The following is a 20,752-nucleotide window of genomic DNA, read 5'->3' on the forward strand; positions in this document are numbered from 1 at the left end:
AGCACTGGTAAGGACCACGATTCTCTGCGACAAATACAAAAGATGAAAATTAGAAGAAACTGAAAATTAGAACAAAACTAAAAATTAGAATAAATTTTTTTTATCTTACTACTTTCATCTTGTTGGAAGTAAACAAATCTTAAACATAATTACATTCCTTTAGACCGATACCACTATGATACAACTCGCCGCAACAAAAAAAGAGATAATTGATTCTCAACAAGAAAAGCATCATAACATCTCCAATAAAGAAAATAAACTTGGGTAATTAACTATCTTCTATTTGAACAATTAGGAACAACAAGTAATACTATACATTTTCAATACTGTATAGAAAAAGAAATAATTTATAACTGACAAATGAGTTCAAGACATTCATAATATCTTGAACTTGAAAGTTGGAATAAAGTAATACGTATACACATCTGAAATAATTTGTAACGGCGAAGACTAATCTCCTTCTGGATGGAGATGAAGAGCGACGAAGGCAGCAACATTGACATGACGAAGACGACGACCATGATGTGACAAAGGTAGCGACGCTGACGCGACGAAAATGGCGAGGGGAACAGAACGGCAAAGGGAGAGAAGGGTGGCGGATGGTGGATGGCGGGTGGCAATAAGAGAAGAGGTGGACTGCTGGAGAGAATTATTGCCTTAGGTTTCATCAGATGAAACTGAGAAGAACTGAAAAAGAGAAAGAGTGACGGCTAGAGTTAGGTGAATCACATGTATATATACGAAGGGCCAATTTTATCGACGAATTTACCGTCGAAAAATTCACCGGTAACGTACAGCCTGTGACCAAAACGGCGCGTTTCATTTAATTACTTTACCATTGAATTTATTTAACGCTAAATCCGATGATAATGAGCGCGCCAATTTTTTCCTCCAATTATTACCGGCGAATTTACCGTCAGAAAATTAAATTCAACGGTAATTTTTTTACCCGATAAATTTATTGTCAAATTCGTCGGTAAATTCAATGGTAAATCTATCACTAATTTTTTATGCTAAATTCGACAGTATTCAACATTTTTTATAGTAAAAATAATAACTAACTGTCCAACTTATTCAAGCAATTCTTTCTGGAGTACATGATAGATTGGTCTTTATTTGTTTGTAGATTATGATTGTACTTAAACTCATTCAAAAATCTCTTATGAAATGTTTGTAAGTTGAAATTTTAGAAAAAAGAGTAGAGGTAATTTATAGAGTTTAATTTTGATGTATTGATAGTATAAAATATTTTATACAGTTGTATAATTACAATTGTCTTTTTAGATGACCATTTATTCAATTAATATAAGAAATAGTTTTTTTCGCTAATATAACGTTATGCGATTAGATATATATAAAATAATTTTACATTGACAATGCATCAAAATTAAATTCATAATTTATAATGCAAAAATTCAAAAACAAATTTTGTTTTTTCTTTCTTCCTACAAACGTTCAACTTAAAAATATTTGAATACTCATACAAAATCACTTACAAAAATTATTTTTATTACACAATTGAACTTATACTTTTGTGGAATATAGAAACTTTTTTTCACAATTGTTCCGACTTTTTTTAACCAAAAGTGTATAAAAGTTGCAATAAATTTAACACCACAAAAATTTATAGGATAATACCATGATGCATTGTACCTTTCAATAAAAAATAAAAAATGATTATTTAATATAGGAAAAACCCTTAAAAAATATCATGCTCACATATTCTCATAAATTTAGTAAAAATTTTCGGGGTTACTTTAAAAAAAATAAATAGACAAAAAATATAAATAAAAAAGTTTAGAGTAGACAAAGTACACATTTAAATTAATAAATATCAAAGTTTATTCTAAAAATTATTTTTGAAGGACAAAAATATACCATAAGTCCTACAAATTTACTAACGGTATGACAGTTTTGTATATAAAATTGTATTTGGTTACAAATAATAAAAAAAATAAAAAAATAAATTATATCTCTTATTAGTATTTTGATGTCTTTTCTGTTAAGAAAAACATAAAATATACTAATTTAGTGTTTTATGACACAATATCTATATTCATGTCTCATCTACTAAATATGATTTTGTATCTTTATATCTTTGTTTCATTGTCCAGTGTTTATAAACAAATATAGCCTCAAAAACAATCTTTCATGTGTACTTTAATATTTACAATTTTTTTCTGTATTTTATATGTACTTTTGTCTATTTATTTTTAAAATAATTGTAAATTTATAAAAACATCATAATTTTAAAGACTCAGTTTAATCTCACAAATTTTCAGTTTGTATCATGTATTCTTGGTAACTATTTTTTCGAAAAATTTAAAATAAATTCAACAATAATCTCACAAAAATAACGTTTAATACAAATAAATTAAACACAATTCTATCACTGGCCTTTAGTTAACAAACATTATTGTTTGACTAGACTTAAACTTTTTAAAAATTTAGTTATTAATAAAAAAATTTTGATGATAAAATTAAAATAAAATAAAATTTAGATATATTTTTAAAATTTTTAACAAATTTAAAGTATATATTTTATCTCTCAACTGAAATTGCAATTATATATATCAAATATAAATACAAGAATAATGTCAAACATATAAAGAATTGAATTATCCTCAAACATTTCAACAGATGCATATCAAAGGACTGAAAGGAGTACTAACTTATACCCCGAAAGATAAATCATGTTATGAACCGGTTATTATTAGTCGATGTGTTAATCACATTACTTTTTCCGATAATTAACAATGCTTTCTTCATTCACAAAATTATACACTAATTTGGGTAAAGCATTTTATAACAATACTTTCTTCATTCGCAAAATTATACGCGTATAATATTCAGTGATAATTTTAATACAAATAAAAAATATTACGAATAAAATTGAATCAAATTAAACATTAGAAATATTTTTAAAAAAAATCATAAAGGTTAAAAACAATAAACATATTTTACTGATTTTTATGAATTTTAGAATATATAACACTAGCCTCTCTTATAAAGTAAACATAATAAATCAAAATATGTCCTATGATATCACCGAATTTCAAAAAAGATGAAAGTAATATACACTTACAATTAGTGAAATGATCCTCAAGAAAACTCATCTGCCCTCACATTGAGTTGTGAAAGAACATTGAGATATATCTTCAATGGTGGGGTGAACCCCACTATATCCATCAGCAGCGGAATTTATTTTATCAACTAAGCTTATTTCCAAACTCTCACCCTCCAAAACCTTCACAACTTGCCTCATACTTGGCCTAACTTGAGGATCATAATGTGTGCACAACAAACCAAGATGAAGAACTCTCTCAACTTCATCAATGCTATAATCTTCATCACCCCTCATTTTCAATCTTTCATCAAGAGCACAACACAACTGTCCTCTCTCCATTAGCCTCCACACCCAACCAACCAATGCTGGCTTATTCTCTTCTATAGGCCTTCTCCCACACACAACCTCTAGAACCAACACGCCGAAGCTGAACACATCAGTTTGCGTCGAGGCTCTCCCGGTTCTTAGCAGTTCCGGTGCCATGTAGCCAACCGTTCCGATCACTCGAGAGGTGTTAGGTATCTGCTCATGATGATGCATCCGGGCGAGTCCAAAATCCCCCAACCTTGCATTCATATCCTTGTCAAGTAACACATTGCTTGCTTTTATGTCCCTATGCAACACCTTAACTTCCCAACTCTCATGCAAATACAATATCCCCATAGCCACATCCTTCAGCACCTTGATTCTGTTTTTCCAATGGAAAATTGAGTTCTCATCAGAATCAAATATTATCTTGTCCAAACTTCCATTCTCCATATAATCATAAATTAGGATCAAGCTTCCTCTCTCTTTCTTGCACCAACCCCTCAATGGAACCACATTCCTATGCTTCAATCTTCCTAAGCTTGAAATCTCAGATAGAAACTCCCTCATACCATATTCACTGTCATAAGGGATTCTTTTCACTGCTACCTCTACTCCTTGTAGAATCCCTTTATAAACTTTTCCATTCCCTCCAAACCCAATTATATTCTGTTCTGAAAATCCTTTAGTTGCAGCATAAATGTCTTCATAACTAATACGGTGTGGCCAATACTCTAATTCCCAGTCTTCAATATCTCCCTCTTCCTCCATTCTTTTGCTTCTTTTTCTTTTGAGCAAAACAACAAACACCATAGCTGCACTACCAATAACAAAGATAAAAATCCCAAAACTGATACCTGAAACAAAACCTCTTGACTTCAAAACTGGTTCTTTTGGAAGCACAAATGAAGGCAAATTCGTAGTCACCAAAGCATCGCCGATTGAAAAATTTGAGTTGCTAAAGCTCCATGCCAAAATCTTGTGACTCTCAACAAGTTGCCCTGTTGCTCCACAAAATCCCACAAACATTTCATCCAAAAAGACATCAGAAAGATTCACAAGTTCACTAATCAAAGGCCTATTAGGCCTTCTTTTCCCTGCAATAGCCATTGCTACATTAACTCTAGAATCTGAATACTCAATCCAGACTTGATAGTTCTCACCATTGTTAAGCTTCAATTCCTTAAACTTTTCATCATGTTTTCCACTGACCCAAAATCCAGCATCGTGTGAGGCCAAAGAAGTAAGAGAATTCACATCCAAACCCACATGGTTATCATTGATGTCATTGAATTCTTGGTTCTTGAACACATCAAACTCAATCCCAAAAACATGGTTTTTGGGGTTACCATTGTTGGTCAAGTTGAAGAGGCCAAGGTGCTGAGCTGAGCTAACCCCGTTTGCTCCTTCAAAAGGTGAGAACAAGAACACAAAACCATGGCCAGGGAGAAGGTGCTTGAATGGTGCAATGGAGAAGATGAAGGAGGTTGAGAACGGTAAAGGGTTGGAAGAAAAGGAAGATTTTGTTGGGATCTTGGAAGGGTAGAAAGCACGGCCAATAGAGAAAGAGGCATGGTTGGTAAGGGTGAGAATTGAAGAGTGAGAGTGATCATCAATAGTGGCGTTTGCATAGAGATTTATGTTGGTGGAGTTGAAGTTGGTGTTGTAGACAAATTCTGTTGACGAAGAAACTAAGGTTATTCTCAGAAGGAAGAGATATATGAGAAGGGAAGACATTATTGTTGTTATTGTTGCAAAAGAGATCATTGAAGAAGATGTTGATTATTGATATGGTGATCAAAAGGTGTGTGCTGCGTGAAAGATTCATAATTCAACCCAAGTTGAAAATCTTTATATTTTTTGTTTTGTTTATTTTTTTTTGTTTATCTACGAGAAGGATCAAGATTCAAGACAAGGATGATGAATGATGTATATGTCTGTCTGAGGTTGTAGAAATGTAGGGTGGGGTGGTGGGACATGGTGGTGAACAAGATGTTGATTATTGTTGTGGTGAACTGGTGATCAAAAGGTGTGTGCTACTGTGCTGTGTCAAAGCTTCATAATTCAATTCAAGTTGAACATGTGTATGATATTTTTTTGTTTTGTTTCGTTTACCTCCGAGAAGGATCAAGACAAGGACGATGAAAGAAAAATATCTGAATCACTGTACATATATATATTGAATGGTACGCTGGAAAGTGCATACACGTGAAAAACCTAAAGTCGGGATATTAGTTTGATATGTTCAACAACTTTTGTAACGCGGGGATAGCTCAGTTGGGAGAGCGTCAGACTGAAGATCTGAAGGTCGCGTGTTCGATCCACGCTCACCGCATTCGGTAGATTCTTTTGTTTAACTCATTCAAAGCTTAGGGATGATGCAGGTTGCACGGTTTTCATGCTGTTTGTATTCTTAATAGTAGCTCAGCACTCTGATTTGGAATACATGTAATTCATGTTATATGGATGTCCTGGAAAAACTTCTTTATACCGTTATGATTCAATTATTTCAAATATATAACATTGATGCACAATTAAGTCCCTTTGCACTCATGCTTTGCAGATATCATGAATTTATCAAACCTATTTACAAAATATATTTTTAATTCAGCCTTATGTTTCAGAACACCAATTGTTGATATATTTCAACTGAAAAAAATTTAGCATTGGCATCGTTTATCAACAATTCACTTTCGTACACAACAATATCATTTCCCCTGAACAAAATTTTAACAATGGTATCATTTATCCGTGGATTCATGCATCGTCTGGTGATTCTCATATGTACCTTATATTAACTCAAATTTGTTAGTTTACACCTTATATTATCAGATCAAAGTCATGGTAACTATGCCCATGGGAGTGCACTAGGAAAAGGTGCTGGTCCACAATATCTGAACAAAGCTTCAATTTCAGGGCACCCATTGGGATAAGGAATGGACCGGTGAAAAGGATCGCGCTTTAGTTTCTTATGATAAAGTGAACCCTTACATCCATATGGATCTCTGAGGAATTGAGTCCTCACCAGCTCCTCTCCTTTTAGAGCAGCTGCCATTGAATTTGATGTAGCAGGGGTGCCGGCATAGAAGAACCTCGAGTCCGGAAAGCCGATTGCAGATCGATGTATATGTGCGAATCTCTCTTCCTTGAAATCATAACCTACAACCTGATTCCCAAATCACTAAATCAGATTGAAACTCTGTAATGCAGATCACAAAGGAAGGAAAAGCATGAAGTAATATCCAAAATGTCACATGTCAGTGGTGAATCTCTGTTCAGACTTTGTTTATTTGTTTATGTATTTATATGAAGCATGAAACTTAGAGAGATACTTATATTGAAGGCTGACATGCAGTGCTCTACACTCCTCTTTGATAACAATGCACACCTCATAGGCAACCAACAGCGTGATGAATACGGAACACAATTAAATGCAACAATGAAAGCTCATTACTAAGTTAAATGCAACTGCATAACATATGATGCAACACATGGATACCATGTGGGGAAAATTGTCAAGTAGCTAGAACAAAATTAACTTTACACCAAATTACGAAAAGCAAAAGATGTATGATACAGAACTCTTCTTTCTATATTTGAAATTAATAACTCCAACTTGCTTTTCAGCAATTTTGAATCAGTAATATTTTGTACAAGCACCAATTTGGTTACAAGGCAGGACCATCGAAGGTGAATCCAATACTCAACTTAGAACTTATAAAGAATGCTAAGTTGATGGATTTCACATTGCAAGCAACATATACACATACAAATTACAATATTTCACTAATAAATTCTGACTCTTCTCAGCAGCCAACAAAATATCACAAAGTGTCATTCAAATGTCCACACAAATGGCTAGGCTTTTAAAGACTCCTTTTCATTTACTTTCGTCATTCCACATACAATACTAACATTCCATTTATTTAAACAAACTGGGACAGAATGCTTCATAACACATGGGTAATGCTTACTTACAGTTATATTTTGGGGATAGGTGCCTGTAAGCTCTCGGAACCGACACACACTGAATAGAAGATTTTCAAAGCTGTCCCGTGCATGTTCCTCTGTAAGTGCTCTTGATTTCACACTTTCTTCTTTACCTTCACACGCAACCAAAAAGAATGAGATAAAATTTCTGATAAAAGGAGTTTCATATGTGAGTATCAGCAAATACACAAAAGGTAGAAACCTTCATGCCACCATCATTAACAGCAACAGCCTAATTCCCTGAGGGAACACATAAATGATGCAAAGGAAATCCATCAAACTAAGGTTACGAAGTTATAGGAAACAATTGAGCAGCAAACAAAGCAGAATTCATAGAACACACCAAGGTTAAATCATAATTCAGAAAACAAAACAATTATAAGCAATTTTATTAGAATCATAAAATATGAAAGCAGCTCAATGAAGATGACAAGATTACTATTGTTACAGGCCTCTGTAATGGTACTGTGAATCTAAACTATAAACTAAATCATTGTTAACTTACGAAACTAAGGTCCATCTATCTCTTCCTTACTTTTGCTATGTTAAAGGAACATGCGCTGATTTAGATTAGTTGAAAATAACCAATATTGGACTCAAACAGAAACAACTGATTTAAGATACTGGATTAAAATCAAAGTTAGAAGTTGAGATTAATTTCTCTAAACTGAACAACTTTTAGAGTTTGCATGCTTCATATATGCACTAATCCTATATATGCATGGATTGGTGATTTGTAGTATACCAAAATTGTTTTATATTGTGAAATATGAAACTTGAAAATCTGCTAAAAGAATACAAATGATATCCCAATTACAAAATTAGAAATTTGCATAAGACAAGGAAAACGACAATTCAATATCTGATCCACAATTCTTAGATGAGTTGCAGTAGTGCAACTATATAACAGCTCAATTCGCTAGCTAAGCTACCATGTTTTCAGTTTAGTAAACTCCACATTTGATAGATATTTAAAGCTTCTTTGTTAAGCATAAGACGGGAAAAAATTAGCATAACCACTCAATCTCATGCCAAGTTCCTTTGGCCATGTGCACGGGTATGTAATATCTTTCCAAATCAGAAATGTCATTTGAACATTAAAGGCTATACATCTTATGTACATCTTAGAGTTCGATAATCACAAGACATCTCTTATTCTCTCTCCCCCTAACCTGTTTGGTAACTATCAAAACTTACAAACTACAAAGACACATTGACAATAGAATTATAGCAACGGAGAAAATATATCCGCACTTAACACGGCTCAGGTTAGGCTCAATAGAATTGAGAACAAATGAGCCTAATCTTAAAGCTCACCTCACTAGTTAGGTGGATTTCATGAACTGGCTAACCTTGAATATAGATCAAGCTTCTTATTTATACGACAACAACCTATTCAAAATATAACACATAGTAGACTAATGTCATGCACATATATAGATTTGTATCCACAATGCCAATCTATTTCTATCATAAGACAACCTCCAAATGAAGCCTAAGATGTCTAACTATCCATATACAGATATAATATCTAAATTGAGCACACAACCAATTTCAACTCCTATGATGACAAAATCCGTTACCAGTAAAAACAAAAACTCACCAAACCATCCCTTGTAATCTGCTACGGCCCAGTAACTCTGCGCCTCGCTGCGAGGTCCCGCGTCTTTCCGAGTCTCTCCCCCACTGAACAAAAGCAGAGCATTCTCATCTCTGGCCGCAATCTCAATCCCTTCTTGAATATGCTTCACGAAAGTCGCAGCTTGACCAGGATTCTTCTGATACGACTCCAAGAACCAGGAATCTTCCTTCTCAATCTTCCCACAGCTACTACTGGTATAAACAGAGTGCCCAGCAACCATGACAAGGTTCTTCAGGTTCGGGAAAGGGTAATCTTCCGAAGCAGAGTCGAATTTAATATAAAAGCCCCCATTCTGCGCCTTGTGCTGGGTTCCGTAGAAGGAGAGGAAGACGAGGACCGTTACGCCAAAGGAGAAAGCAATAAAAATAAGCATGAGAGGGTGGAGCTTGAAGAAGTGGTTGAAACGGTTATAAAATGATTTGATCATTCTGAGAGGGCGAAACGACGTGGAGTTCCTGGGTTTACGAGGTCGTTTTGGTGAGGTGGCGGTTCCGGATTCTAAGTCGAAGTCGATCCTTGTGAAAGGGTGAAAGGACTTTGGGGCTTGGGATCCGAATTGGTAACTGTTCATTGTGGTGTGGAGTGAGGCAGCAACGGAATCATTGGATTGAAGTACTTGAGACAGAAGAGAGTTATAATTTGCATAAGTTGAATTACATGATCTTAATCACTCCGAGAGGACAGAGGAGCACTGGAGCAGTGCATCGCAGGAGGAGTGAGAATGAGATGCAGGAGATCCAGATTCGAAGGATCTGTTTGTTCTTTTTCTATATTTTTCTTTTGGGACAGGGGTCTAGGCCCACAAAGAGGACCCGACCCAACCCGTTTCCCCATCCTCCACGCGGGTCTACTATCTTCGATTCCACCTCCATTGCCGCTGCTAATCCGAAGTTCTTCTTGGCAACACCGTTTCGCGCGATGGCATCTTCTTCATGTCGCTGTGACTTGGAAACGGCTGTGTCCTGTCTTCTTTCTCTCTGGCAATTCCATTGAAGCACCCTCCGGTCTGCATGTGGGAGCCGAATTGATGGGTGATGAATCAGGTCCATTCAGACCTCCATAGCCAGCAACTCCAATGCCGTAATTGCTGCTGCTATGGTTAACTCCACCGGTGTTCGAAGCCACCGAACTCTTCTGCGTTCTTCGCACTGGTTGTAGTGATGTCAAAGCCGCTCCCCCTTTCTCACAGTGATGTATAGGATTCTGATTCTTCTGAATCCATTTTGGTCCTCAATTGTATAGCACTTTGTTCCTCTTTTATTAAAGCTTAATTCTTTGTTGAGGGATCTGTTTGTTCTTGACTTCTTGTAAGGACCAAAGATCTGTTTTTTTCCAGCGATACACGTCCCATGAAGAAAGCTGGCCCATAACCCCATTTTTGAGCAGCCAGTGCAAACCAAAAACTACGAGTTCACCTCTACCCACGAGTGTGTGGCTGACCACTGCCACTGCTCTGCCTCCTCCCTCCATCTCCGTCGCTGCTCCGCCTCTGCCAAGTTTCTCGGTCACTGCTCTGCGCCTCGTGGTGCTTAGCAACTTGTGAGAACCCCGACTCATGCCATATTTCCACTGAACACTCTCTTTGCACACAGTAATTCCCTTTCTTATACAGGCTTCATATTATTACATCACTGCCTTGCATTACAGGTGTTCGATGAATTGCCTGACCCACTTCATGTGTAAAATTATTAGCTCTAATTAATTTTCAATGGATATTGATTCAAGACTAGTTACCAACTTGCCAGTTAGTTACTTTTCAATTATAGAACCAAAATATTTGCCCTACAAAAAACTTTGTAGAATAAGGAGTGATCTTTAGTTAGAAGGTGCCAACATTGCTTTCCCAGCATAGCTAGATTGAAAGCTCTCAAGTTTTTGAGATCCTAGACTGCCCTTCTGACTTTGCTTTCTAGTTGTGCTCCAACTGAAACATGTCATTCTTTTCTCCTCGCCTCTTTGTCCCCACTAAAGTTGGTTCATCGTCTCATATACATGACTTTGAATAATTTTTTAATATTTATTTACTGTGCAAAAGTAACTATGAAACGTAAATTAAATAGCATTGACCGAGAGAACTGAAGGATTGAAATTGAATAGAAGGTTGGTTTTTCTTGTTTAGGTTGCATTGTTATGTGGTAATAAATTAATACTGTTTATATAAATTGTTTTCTTATGATTATTTTGGGATCATTAAGACTTTAGAGAACTTGAACTAGCTATTGTGATAATTGACTATCTGTATTCGTATTTAGTTAAAGTATAATTGTTCTTGCTCTCTCTAAGGTTTGATCTTTAAGGTTAATGGTGGATTGGAAAAAAAATATTATACTCACATATAACTTCTGTTCTTTTACTTGCTTTAAAATTTTAAATGTTATTTTGTTGTTTTATTTTGTGCTGAGTAATTCCAAATTCGTGTATTACTGCAACTCTGCAGGAATATTTGTCCCCTAAGAAGACCCACATTGTTGATTTATGCTTAAATTTGAATTTGTTGAATGTTATCTATTATTATTCCTATATTTAACTATATCCTAGTTCAGTTTGTGACTAAGCTTTAAACAGATTAAATTCAACTGAACCATGGTTGGGAGTGACCTAGACACCAACAAAGTGGATGGTTGTGTGACTACTGATGTCCAGCATAGCTACTTACGGCATATGATTGGTGAGCCATGCACAACCACCTCCTCACACATTCTGTAATTGATAGTGCCAACCTGAATTGAAATTTGAAATTTTACTCTGTAGCTTTCATTTTAGGCAGATTTATCTGTGGCGAATAAATTTAATTGGTGTTGCAGCCTCCTGAAAATGGTGACCGAATTGGTGTACTTTTTGTTACAGATTCCATTATGAGCGAAACATCATCATCTTTTGCAGCAACTTTCATACAAGGCTCACTCCAGGAAGGAGGAGAAAGGAGGAACACCGATCTGGAAATGAGCCTCGCTCATGAACCCATGGGTAATTGCGGATTTTGCATTTAAATTGAATGATGAATTCCCCCCTTTTTTTATTGGTAGTTTTGATTATATAAGTACTCTTGAGAGGTTAAAAAGGTAAGAAAATAAGTTTAATATTATAAAGATGAGAATGTTTTGTTGAATGAGTGGGCACATTAGATAAGGTAGGAAGAATGAATGCATTAGATAAAATGTTGGGTTAGAGCCTCTTGTACAGAAATGTGATAGAATACCACCTTTAGATGTTTTGGACATATATGGAGAAGAAGCCCCATTAAAGAGATTAGCATAGTGCTGGGTACTAGCATGTGAAAGTGTTGGTTAGCTAAAAGTCATTGAGCTCACTTTTCTTTTGCTGGTAGTATCAGGCACAAGAGAATCTGCTGTTCAAAATAGCTGTGCTGCTTCGGCCATGGAATGGAGCATCCAACTTGAGAAGGGACTCCGTTCTAGTAAGCCAGGTGATGTGGCACTTTCTTTTTTGTTTTTATTTATTGTACATCTTTTTTTCTTCTTTAGTTCTTTTACTAAATTGAATCCTTCATCAGGCGCACCGGCTCAAGCCATATTGCAGCTAGGTCGTCACCTTGAGCAGTGGAGCAGAGAGCTTGAATCAGACAAATCTGGCATTGCTCCCAATGTTATATCTGGCGTAGTGCCAGGTGAAGCTAGGCTATTTGCCAATGCCATCCTCTTGCGCCTTGCTGGAGCCTTTAAGGGAGGTGACAAGGAAATCAAGGTTTCTGTTGTCAAGGCTTTTTCGAATGAACGAAGGCATCGAAATGGTCAGAAACACAGGGAGTGTAAGGGATTGCTGTCAAAGGAAAGAGTAGCTAATCACTTGGAGTTGTTGAATCAAGTGAGATATGTTTTTCAGAATGGAGACTCAGAGTCCAAGGAACTTGCTTTAATTCTTTTGGGTTGCTGGGCTGAATTCGCCCATGACAATGCTCAAATACGATACTTGATACTTTCCAGCCTTGTGTCTTCTGATCCTCATGTGGTAAAGGAAACTTTGGCATAGTTTATGTTTCATTTATCTGTTTATATCACTGTGCTACTTGAATACAGAATACCCGTTCATATTTTCTTCTAATATTTCAAAAACTGTTGTGCAGTTGTATGCAAAGTGAGAAATCATAAACTTCTGCGTCTTCTGCCCTGTTTAACAAGTTTCCTTAAAGACAATTTTCATGTTTTAATTGGTTTATTATCTGCATCAAAATATATATATATGTGTGACATATCTGATATAATTTTAATTTATTATGTAACAGGCAAAAGCAGCATGTTTTGCTGCTGGATGCTTTTCTGAGATATCAGATGATTTTGCTTTAATTACACTGCACATGGTGTACAATATGATGAGTTTATCTACGGTGTCTCTGCCAGTGAAGTTGGCTGCAGCACAAGTTGTTCCAAAACTGAGGTCTACATTTGAAAATATATACAAAGCGTACCAGGTGTGTTAACTTTTTATACACTTCTATGTATTAAAAAAAATGTGCATTTTCTTTCATTACATGAGCTTTATTTTGTCACACTTCATTTTATTTTCTCTGTTTTCTTTTTTCTTCCTGGGATTGAATTATCGTATACTTAGGTTTCTTATGTTATGGTTGATTTAATGCAGGCAGGTGTACGGTTCCTATCAAGTATTTTAGATGAAGATGTTTTGGTAGCTGTGCTATCCTCACTTACCGAACTGTCTTCCCTTTATTCACCAATTGCTGAAATTCAGGTACGTATTATTGGAGAGTAAATATGAGAGTGGAGAAACTGAGGACTTAGATTGTTATTGAAAATGATGTATCTGAGGAATTTACATGATCTATGTGAACTTGTATACATATGCTGTCTTAAATGCATATTCAATTAACTGCTATTAACTAATTCAAAATTCTTAGCATTCGGTATTATTATAAGGTTACATATAAAAGAAAGTTTTATAGTTCTGTAAGAAATTTTATTGGGTTATAATGTGCTGAATTCTGCTCTACAATTTACGGCTCCTAGCTGGTTAGGCAACATAGAAGTTCCCAGATTTCGCATTGACTCGAGCATTCCTATCTTTCCCTTTAACGGGCAAAACTCTTTCTAAAATAAACAAATAAATGAACAAAATGATGGTTAAAAGTATCCATCAATTAACTTTGATTTATTTATTTGTTATTATTTTTTTAACTAGTTGTCTTGTTGCTCGAGTTTTACTTGAAAAATGCCAGTAAGCAGGTTCATGCTTGATGCTTTGGATTAGATTACAATACCCCATATAATTAGATTGTGCCTGTGTATCATAAATTACTGTACCTAATTCAGTATCCTATATCTGATTCGGTGATTTCTTGGTCTAACGTTTTTTTTCATGTTTTAGGTGAACTTTCTTATTTCATTTCTGAAGCGGGAAACGACTTCACGTGTGCAAGAAGCGATCTTAAGATGCCTCCAATTTCTATTCCAGAAAGGACTGTGCCAATATCCAGCTGAATATTTATCTTCAATTACACAGCAGTATAACCATAACTTCACCTTCAACTAGCCAATTTGTTCTATAGTCATCCTTGCTGATAACTACAACTAATTCATACTATAGTGCAGCTCTGCAGCAAAACTCTAGTATATTTCTGCCAGGTTTATGCTTTCTAATTGTACAAGTGTGTAGTAATTTTAGTTAATACTAATCATAAGAAAAATCTTAGCATGTTTATATTGTCATGAAACGAGTTATTCTAAAAGTTTAAGCAGATGGATAAAAGTACATAAATAGTTATATATCTAATATGTATTTTCATGCAAGTCTGTTTTATGTTTCTAAGAATGAATCTTGCATAGTTTCTTTTTTTTTCTTTTTGTTTGTCTTATGTAGATTTTTTTTTTTTTCAGAATCAACAAAGGTCGGTTCTATATCTTTTGGTAATTAAAGTTTTAATACTATGTCATAATATATTTTGTTCCAAAAGTTCAAACTTATAGATAAAAATATATAAATTGTTCATGTCTATTTTTTTTTTATGGAAATTTCATTGGTGAAGAGTAGAATTGGGCTTGTGTTTATAAGATTAGTCCGCTAATGTTAGTGGATCATCTAATATCTTTCCCAAATGTCAACTGATTTGATATTGAGTTTACAACATTCACAATTTCAATGTTATTGAGTAGAACAACAAGCATGTTAAATCTTGCAAGAAAAATAGCGTCATTATAAATCGAAATATAGAAAGAGGGTAAATTATTAATAAATGTATGGCTAAATGTGTAACTCAATCTTGTAATTAAAGGATGATAGATTTTGGAATTAGACTTTTTGAGTATTGTGAGGACGGTCAGAATGAACACAAATGCTTCAACTCCTTGGTTTGTGTTCGATCGTTTGTTGTAAAGTTTTCAGTTTTTCACTATGTTGAGGATATCATCTCAGATTATTCTCACATCGCACATAATTTTTCCTCTATTTACATTTGTTGTTTAGCTCCATCTCACTTAATTAGGAACAGTTTAACAATGAAGCAAAATGATTGTTGCCGTAATACAAATTGGCTAATTTATTTATTTTTTGGTGTCTGCTAATTTATTTTTATTTGTCGAGTCTAATTTTAGCAATAAAAGTTAAATTTTATATCAAAATGTTATTATAATAAAATAATATATTTAAATTTTAGACATACATACTATTCATACCATGATCCAAATGCCTAAGACGTTATATGGATCGGCATAACCAACTTGTTCGAGACATAGATATTGCGACCCATGTCCAATTCGACTTGGACATTAATTAATAGCTTGATCTCCTACCATTTCAGGTGTTGTCTTCTAATCTAACTATCTCAAGGTGCGATATTTTCTCATGCAATAAGAAGAGCAAACTACTGACTCACTTGGTGGATAATTTTAAAGAGTAATGTCCAAGTCATCACTCCCTCTCTCATAAATACTTTAATAAATTTAAGTATTTTTTAATCTTAATTTTTATAAATCTATTTAAATTTAAGCATTTTGAAAATGTTATATTTAATAATTTTAGCCTCTGTTTTATTTAGATGTGTTATTCATCTTTTATGCTGCTAGAATATTTGATTTCATTTCTTGTAATTTTAATTTAGTTTTATTTAGTTAATAAATAATATAATATAAAGTTTAAATACTTTTTAAATTATTGTAAAGGTCAAAAGAATTTAATTTTTCGTTTCGTAATAAAATTATAATATTAAAGAGTGAGTGAATTTATTTTTTAGTATATCAAAAAATGCTTATTAATCCTAATTCTTTATCGCATATTCTTTAGTTGAATAATTAAAGAAAGAAAATAAAAGAGTAAATAGTCATTTTTTACCATAAAAAATTTAGGCGTTGATATTTTTACTCGTTAAAAAAAAATTAAAGTTATCTCTATAGAAAATGGACTTTTGGAGACAAAATTATTCAAACACTACAAAATTAAATAAAATTCACAAACTACCCTCTAATATAATCTAACTCTAATCTTTAATCTTACTCCACATCACCATTCCCCCAATCCAAACCTTACCACCACTTTCATCATCAACCACTATCATTACTGCCGCCATCGCCATCACCATCACCATTACCGTCATCTCTTCTTATCTTCTCTCTCTTTTACACACCATCTCTCTTCTACGGTCATTTCAGATCTAACACAAAAGACACAATATTTAATTATTAAGAGACTCATCTTTCATCGTAAAATGATATCGTTTTAATCGAATTTGAGAGCTTAATAAAATCGAAACTCTAGCCATGAAAAACGGCATCGTTTCAATCGAATTCAAAAGTTTAATAAAATCAAAACCCTAGTAATGAAGAAAGCTCTGTACTCGTTTCCAGAAAGGTGCTGGAACACATGTTCTCCTTTATCGTTGCTGATTAGGGCAGAAGCTCGATCTTGCTAGTGTGCAAGTCATGGTATGATATCGAACGATGGTGTCAAAAGAAGGTTTTTATCGAAAACTACTACGCTATTAGCCCTCCAATCTTGATTAAGAGGTTTTTAGAGTTGAGATTAATTACACTAAAAGAAAAACTGCACTTTGCAGAATTCAATCTTGTTCCAGAAGATTGGGGAGGATTTGCTTGTCCTTGGAATAGAGCCATAATCGGTGCATACCCTTAGGCCTTGGCTTGAAAAGATCAAGCTCAAGAGGATGGTTGTTACGACAAATGCCTCAAAATTATTCCCAAATCGTTTAAGAACTTCAAGCAACTCCTTTGCATCGTACTATGCAGCAATTAGAGGTGGTGGTAATAGTGATAACGGTGATAATGATGGTAGTTGAAAATGAAAGTGATAATAATAGGGTTTAAGATTAGAGAAGTGGTGGTTAAGATAATTATAATATTTTAAAAAATATTACTAAAATTAAAGTAACACATTTTATATTCCATACCTTAATCATGAGCATGTTGAAGCCACTGAACAACCAGAGTAATTGAAAATTGTATTAATCATAATGCTTGTCCTAATGTATTTATTAAAGGTATCGGTGTAATAATAATTCATTTTAGAACTACCTCACTTTATTATTGACTTGCAATGCAATTAGTGTACATAGACATAACAAATATAGTAATAAACTAACAATTTTGTTATGTTACCAACAAAATTTTATCAACTTCTGTCAATATGTATTTAAAATATAATAATTAATTATTATTGAGAATAAATTGGCATACTTTTCTATAAACTAATACTATATAATAATTAACACCGATTAAATACGCTTTAATAATCCAATGTCCAAGCCTAAGCCACACTGACACTACACGATATTTTAACAGCAATTTTTAATATAATATGTTTATCAAGATTGAGAAAATATCTTAAACACAACCTAATCAAAATTGTTCTTGGTATGTTTCCACTGTGGTACAGTGCTGTATGTTAGTTTGATTTGTTGGGTAAATGGTGATCCGTAGTAGGTAAATATCAACTTAATTATATAGCCAATATAACAAGTTCAATCCCACTACCTTAGTGTTAAAATTAAATATAAGTTAAATAGGATTCATTGACGTGTGATTTAATTTTTTTCAGACGTGTGCTTTAATTTTGGACATATAGATAAGAAAATAAAACAAACGAAGATTGGAAAATTAAAAATTCAAAACAGTTTAATAAGATATTTTACTAGCTAGCTAATAATAACAAATGTTCTATAATATTCTAATTTCTAAACATGTTTTTTATGAGAGATTAATTACCGTGCACTGTTAAATAAAAATAATTTATATAGTCAAGTAATCAACCTCTGAGAATATATAAAATAAAGAGTAGTTTAGTAGAAAAAAGGAGGCAAAAAAATTACTAGAGAAATGTTCGGTAGAACTCTAAATAAAAATATTAGTAAAATAAAAAAATAAAAGAGTCTAAAATAATTATTAAATCACTATAATAAAACTCACAGATAATATAAATTATCATAAACTCGATGATAATTAAATCTTTATTCTTTCATTTTATTATTTTTTTTCACTTAAAAGAATTTTTTGGGTAAACAATCAACTCGATTTCTATCTATTTTTGTTAGGACTGTCAAACGGGTTAGTTCGGCTCATTTAAATCCGACCCGTTAAATTCGTGGGTTAAATGTGCTAGTCCGTTTAAGTCCGCTTTATTTGCGGGCCAAAATTTTTTAATCTGGACCGTTTATAGTCAACTCGATAGGTTAAATAGGCCAGCCCGTTTATCATTTTATTTTATTTTTCAAAAAATATTTTGACAAAAAATACTACTTTAAGATTAAAAACCTTTAAAAAATAATATTTTTTTGTTGATGGGTTAGATTTTCGGATCGAATCGAAAATAATATCGACTAAAAGTGTTTTTTTTTTGAAAAAATGTAAAAAAATAAACGGGTCACCTATTTAGCCCGCGGGCTATCCCGTTTAACCTAAAATTTAAACGGGCTTAATTTTTTAGAGGCAAAGCCCGCCCATTTAAATGGATAACGGACTAGCCCGATAAATTTAGTCCATTTTGACGGCTCTAATTTTTTTGAAGGATAAGACGATTTCTATAAAAAAAAAAAAGACATTTTAGCTCTTAACAAAATTATTTTGAGATAATATGATTTTCTGTTAAAAAATCATTAAGTAGTAATGAAAATTAATATTGTAAAGTTTTTATTTGTAATTTATGAAAATTTTAAAGTCTCATAAATTTTTTTTTTTTACAATACGATCAACTACTATTATCATTATCACTGCTTTTTTTATCATCATTATAATTTCTATTTTTACTATTTCAATTATACAATCATATCTTGTCATCATAATTATCTCCTCTACCACTATCAATACTGACAACAACACCATCAATATCATCTTTCTCTTTTCTCATTTTTTTTGTGTAACATTATTTTCTCTTTTTGAAATATTTTCGTATTGTAGTTACTTTTTTCTTGTGACATCACTTTTGACAACAATTTTTCTCCATTTAATCATTACTAGCGAAGAATTTTTTTTAAAAAATTATTAATAATTTGTGGAATTTAAAACTCCCAACAAGTTATAAATAAGACCCACAAAATTAATTTTTATTACTATTAACGAATTTTTTAATAAAAGAGTTGTATTATTCTAAAATAATTTTACTAGGGATCACAGTATTCTTTTTTTTTTATACAAAGATCGTCTTATTTTTCAAAAAAATAAACAGAAACAACGGAATTAGGTGTTCACTCGAATCTTTTTTAAAAAGGTTAGATATAAAAATGTTTCAACTAATTCTTTAATCAAATTATTTATTTTCTCTTAGCTTCTACTTCCTTCTCAACAAAAAAATTAAACAATACAAACTTCATTCTTCTAAGATAACACAAAAAATATTTTTAGAACAGCATATAAATTTTGACAAAAAAATTTGCACAAAAATTCTACATTTCCTTCTTTCTTTTAATTCTTTTTCAAACAAAATTCATCCCCCTTTTTTTTTCAAATCTTCCAAAATTCTTCATCTCAGCCTCTTTCTTTTTGATCCATATACCATTACTCAATTCAAATTCAATAAAAGTGTCAAAAACTTTAAATGTCAAATTTGTTGTTTTGCATGCCAAATTCAAATTCAAAAGAATAATGGAAAGAAAACAATCACAGAAAAAAAATATAATAAATAAACAATGCTGCTGAAAGTATACAATAATTGAACTCATATTTATATACAATAGTTGAACTCTTTATTAATAAACAACCACAGAAAATATATATATTAAATAATGAGTATCATGTTTTGCTTGAAATAGTTGACTAGTAAAAAAATTAAATTAGTATCGTCTTCTCATTGTTTTAGGAATTTCCCTCACCTAAATTAAAGTGATGAGGTTGATAATAAAAAAATTAGGATTTTAATCATCCTTAAAACAAACTAGTATATATGACTTAGAATAGACACGGTAAAAGCTATTATTAAGCTAATATTTTCTAATCTTCTCCCACTTTAGAGAATTTTTTCTATTTCTTTTAAGGGTCTTCTATACAAATATCCTAATACATTCTTGAGTGATGATGCAAACTTACAGCAGAATATTTAAAACTATTTTATGTTTTAGTCTTTTTAAAAAACTAAATTATTATTTTTAATGAAAATGTTTCACTTTTTTATCTTTAATTAAAGAATGCACTACTTAGTACACTCCACGGTAAAATATTTTTTTTATTGTATTTCTGTTGATCGAAAAATATTTTCGATAAAAATAAGCTGGTTCGAAGTAATAAAGAAGTCAAAGACATAGGCAGTTTTTGAAAAGATACACGTGCAAGCATGGG

General features: G+C 32.8%; 3 protein-coding genes and 1 non-coding gene across 9 annotated transcripts; 2 read left to right on the plus strand and 2 right to left on the minus strand.

The window, feature by feature from the left end:
- Positions 1-339: 339 nt before the first annotated feature.
- LOC107478122 (probable L-type lectin-domain containing receptor kinase VII.2) lies at positions 340-5,497 on the minus strand. 2 transcript variants are annotated; one of them, XM_021137838.2, is made up of 3 exons: positions 4,537-5,497; positions 3,086-4,374; positions 340-687 (listed from the first exon to the last, which is right to left on the minus strand). In XM_021137838.2, the coding sequence occupies exons 1-2, from the start codon at positions 5,138-5,140 to the stop codon at positions 3,113-3,115; spliced, it is 1,866 nt and encodes a 621-aa protein (XP_020993497.1). In that variant the 5' UTR covers positions 5,141-5,497; the 3' UTR covers positions 340-687; positions 3,086-3,112. The 2 variants fall into 2 exon arrangements, with proteins under 2 accessions (XP_020993497.1, XP_052114446.1); XM_052258486.1 differs by having other exon boundaries at positions 341-687; positions 3,086-5,497.
- A 138-nt stretch (positions 5,498-5,635) lies between these two features.
- On the plus strand, positions 5,636-5,708 carry TRNAF-GAA (transfer RNA phenylalanine (anticodon GAA)). The gene has a single exon. It is a non-coding gene; the product is annotated as a tRNA-Phe (tRNA).
- Positions 5,709-6,064: 356 nt separating this feature from the next.
- Positions 6,065-9,797, minus strand: LOC107478121 (uncharacterized protein C57A10.07). Its single transcript, XM_016098272.3, has 3 exons — positions 8,967-9,797; positions 7,352-7,476; positions 6,065-6,539 (listed from the first exon to the last, which is right to left on the minus strand). The coding sequence occupies exons 1-3, from the start codon at positions 9,574-9,576 to the stop codon at positions 6,222-6,224; spliced, it is 1,053 nt and encodes a 350-aa protein (XP_015953758.1). The 5' UTR covers positions 9,577-9,797; the 3' UTR covers positions 6,065-6,221.
- Positions 9,798-9,822: 25 nt separating this feature from the next.
- Positions 9,823-14,738, plus strand: LOC107478120 (uncharacterized). 5 transcript variants are annotated; one of them, XM_052259093.1, is made up of 8 exons: positions 9,823-10,241; positions 11,571-11,673; positions 11,853-11,972; positions 12,334-12,432; positions 12,520-12,974; positions 13,249-13,434; positions 13,605-13,712; positions 14,346-14,738. In XM_052259093.1, exons 2-8 carry the CDS (start codon positions 11,589-11,591, stop codon positions 14,508-14,510), a joined length of 1,218 nt encoding a protein of 405 aa, XP_052115053.1. In that variant the 5' UTR covers positions 9,823-10,241; positions 11,571-11,588; the 3' UTR covers positions 14,511-14,738. The 5 variants fall into 5 exon arrangements, with proteins under 5 accessions (XP_052115053.1, XP_015953757.1, XP_015953754.1 ...); XM_016098271.3 differs by lacking the exon at positions 9,823-10,241 and adding an exon at positions 10,404-10,596 and having other exon boundaries at positions 11,549-11,673; positions 12,340-12,432; XM_016098268.3 differs by lacking the exon at positions 9,823-10,241 and adding an exon at positions 10,404-10,596.
- The last annotated feature ends 6,014 nt before the right edge of the window (positions 14,739-20,752 follow it).

This window comes from Arachis duranensis, chromosome 3, assembly GCF_000817695.3.
Source record: "Arachis duranensis cultivar V14167 chromosome 3, aradu.V14167.gnm2.J7QH, whole genome shotgun sequence".
NCBI classification, from domain to species: domain Eukaryota; kingdom Viridiplantae; phylum Streptophyta; class Magnoliopsida; order Fabales; family Fabaceae; genus Arachis; species Arachis duranensis.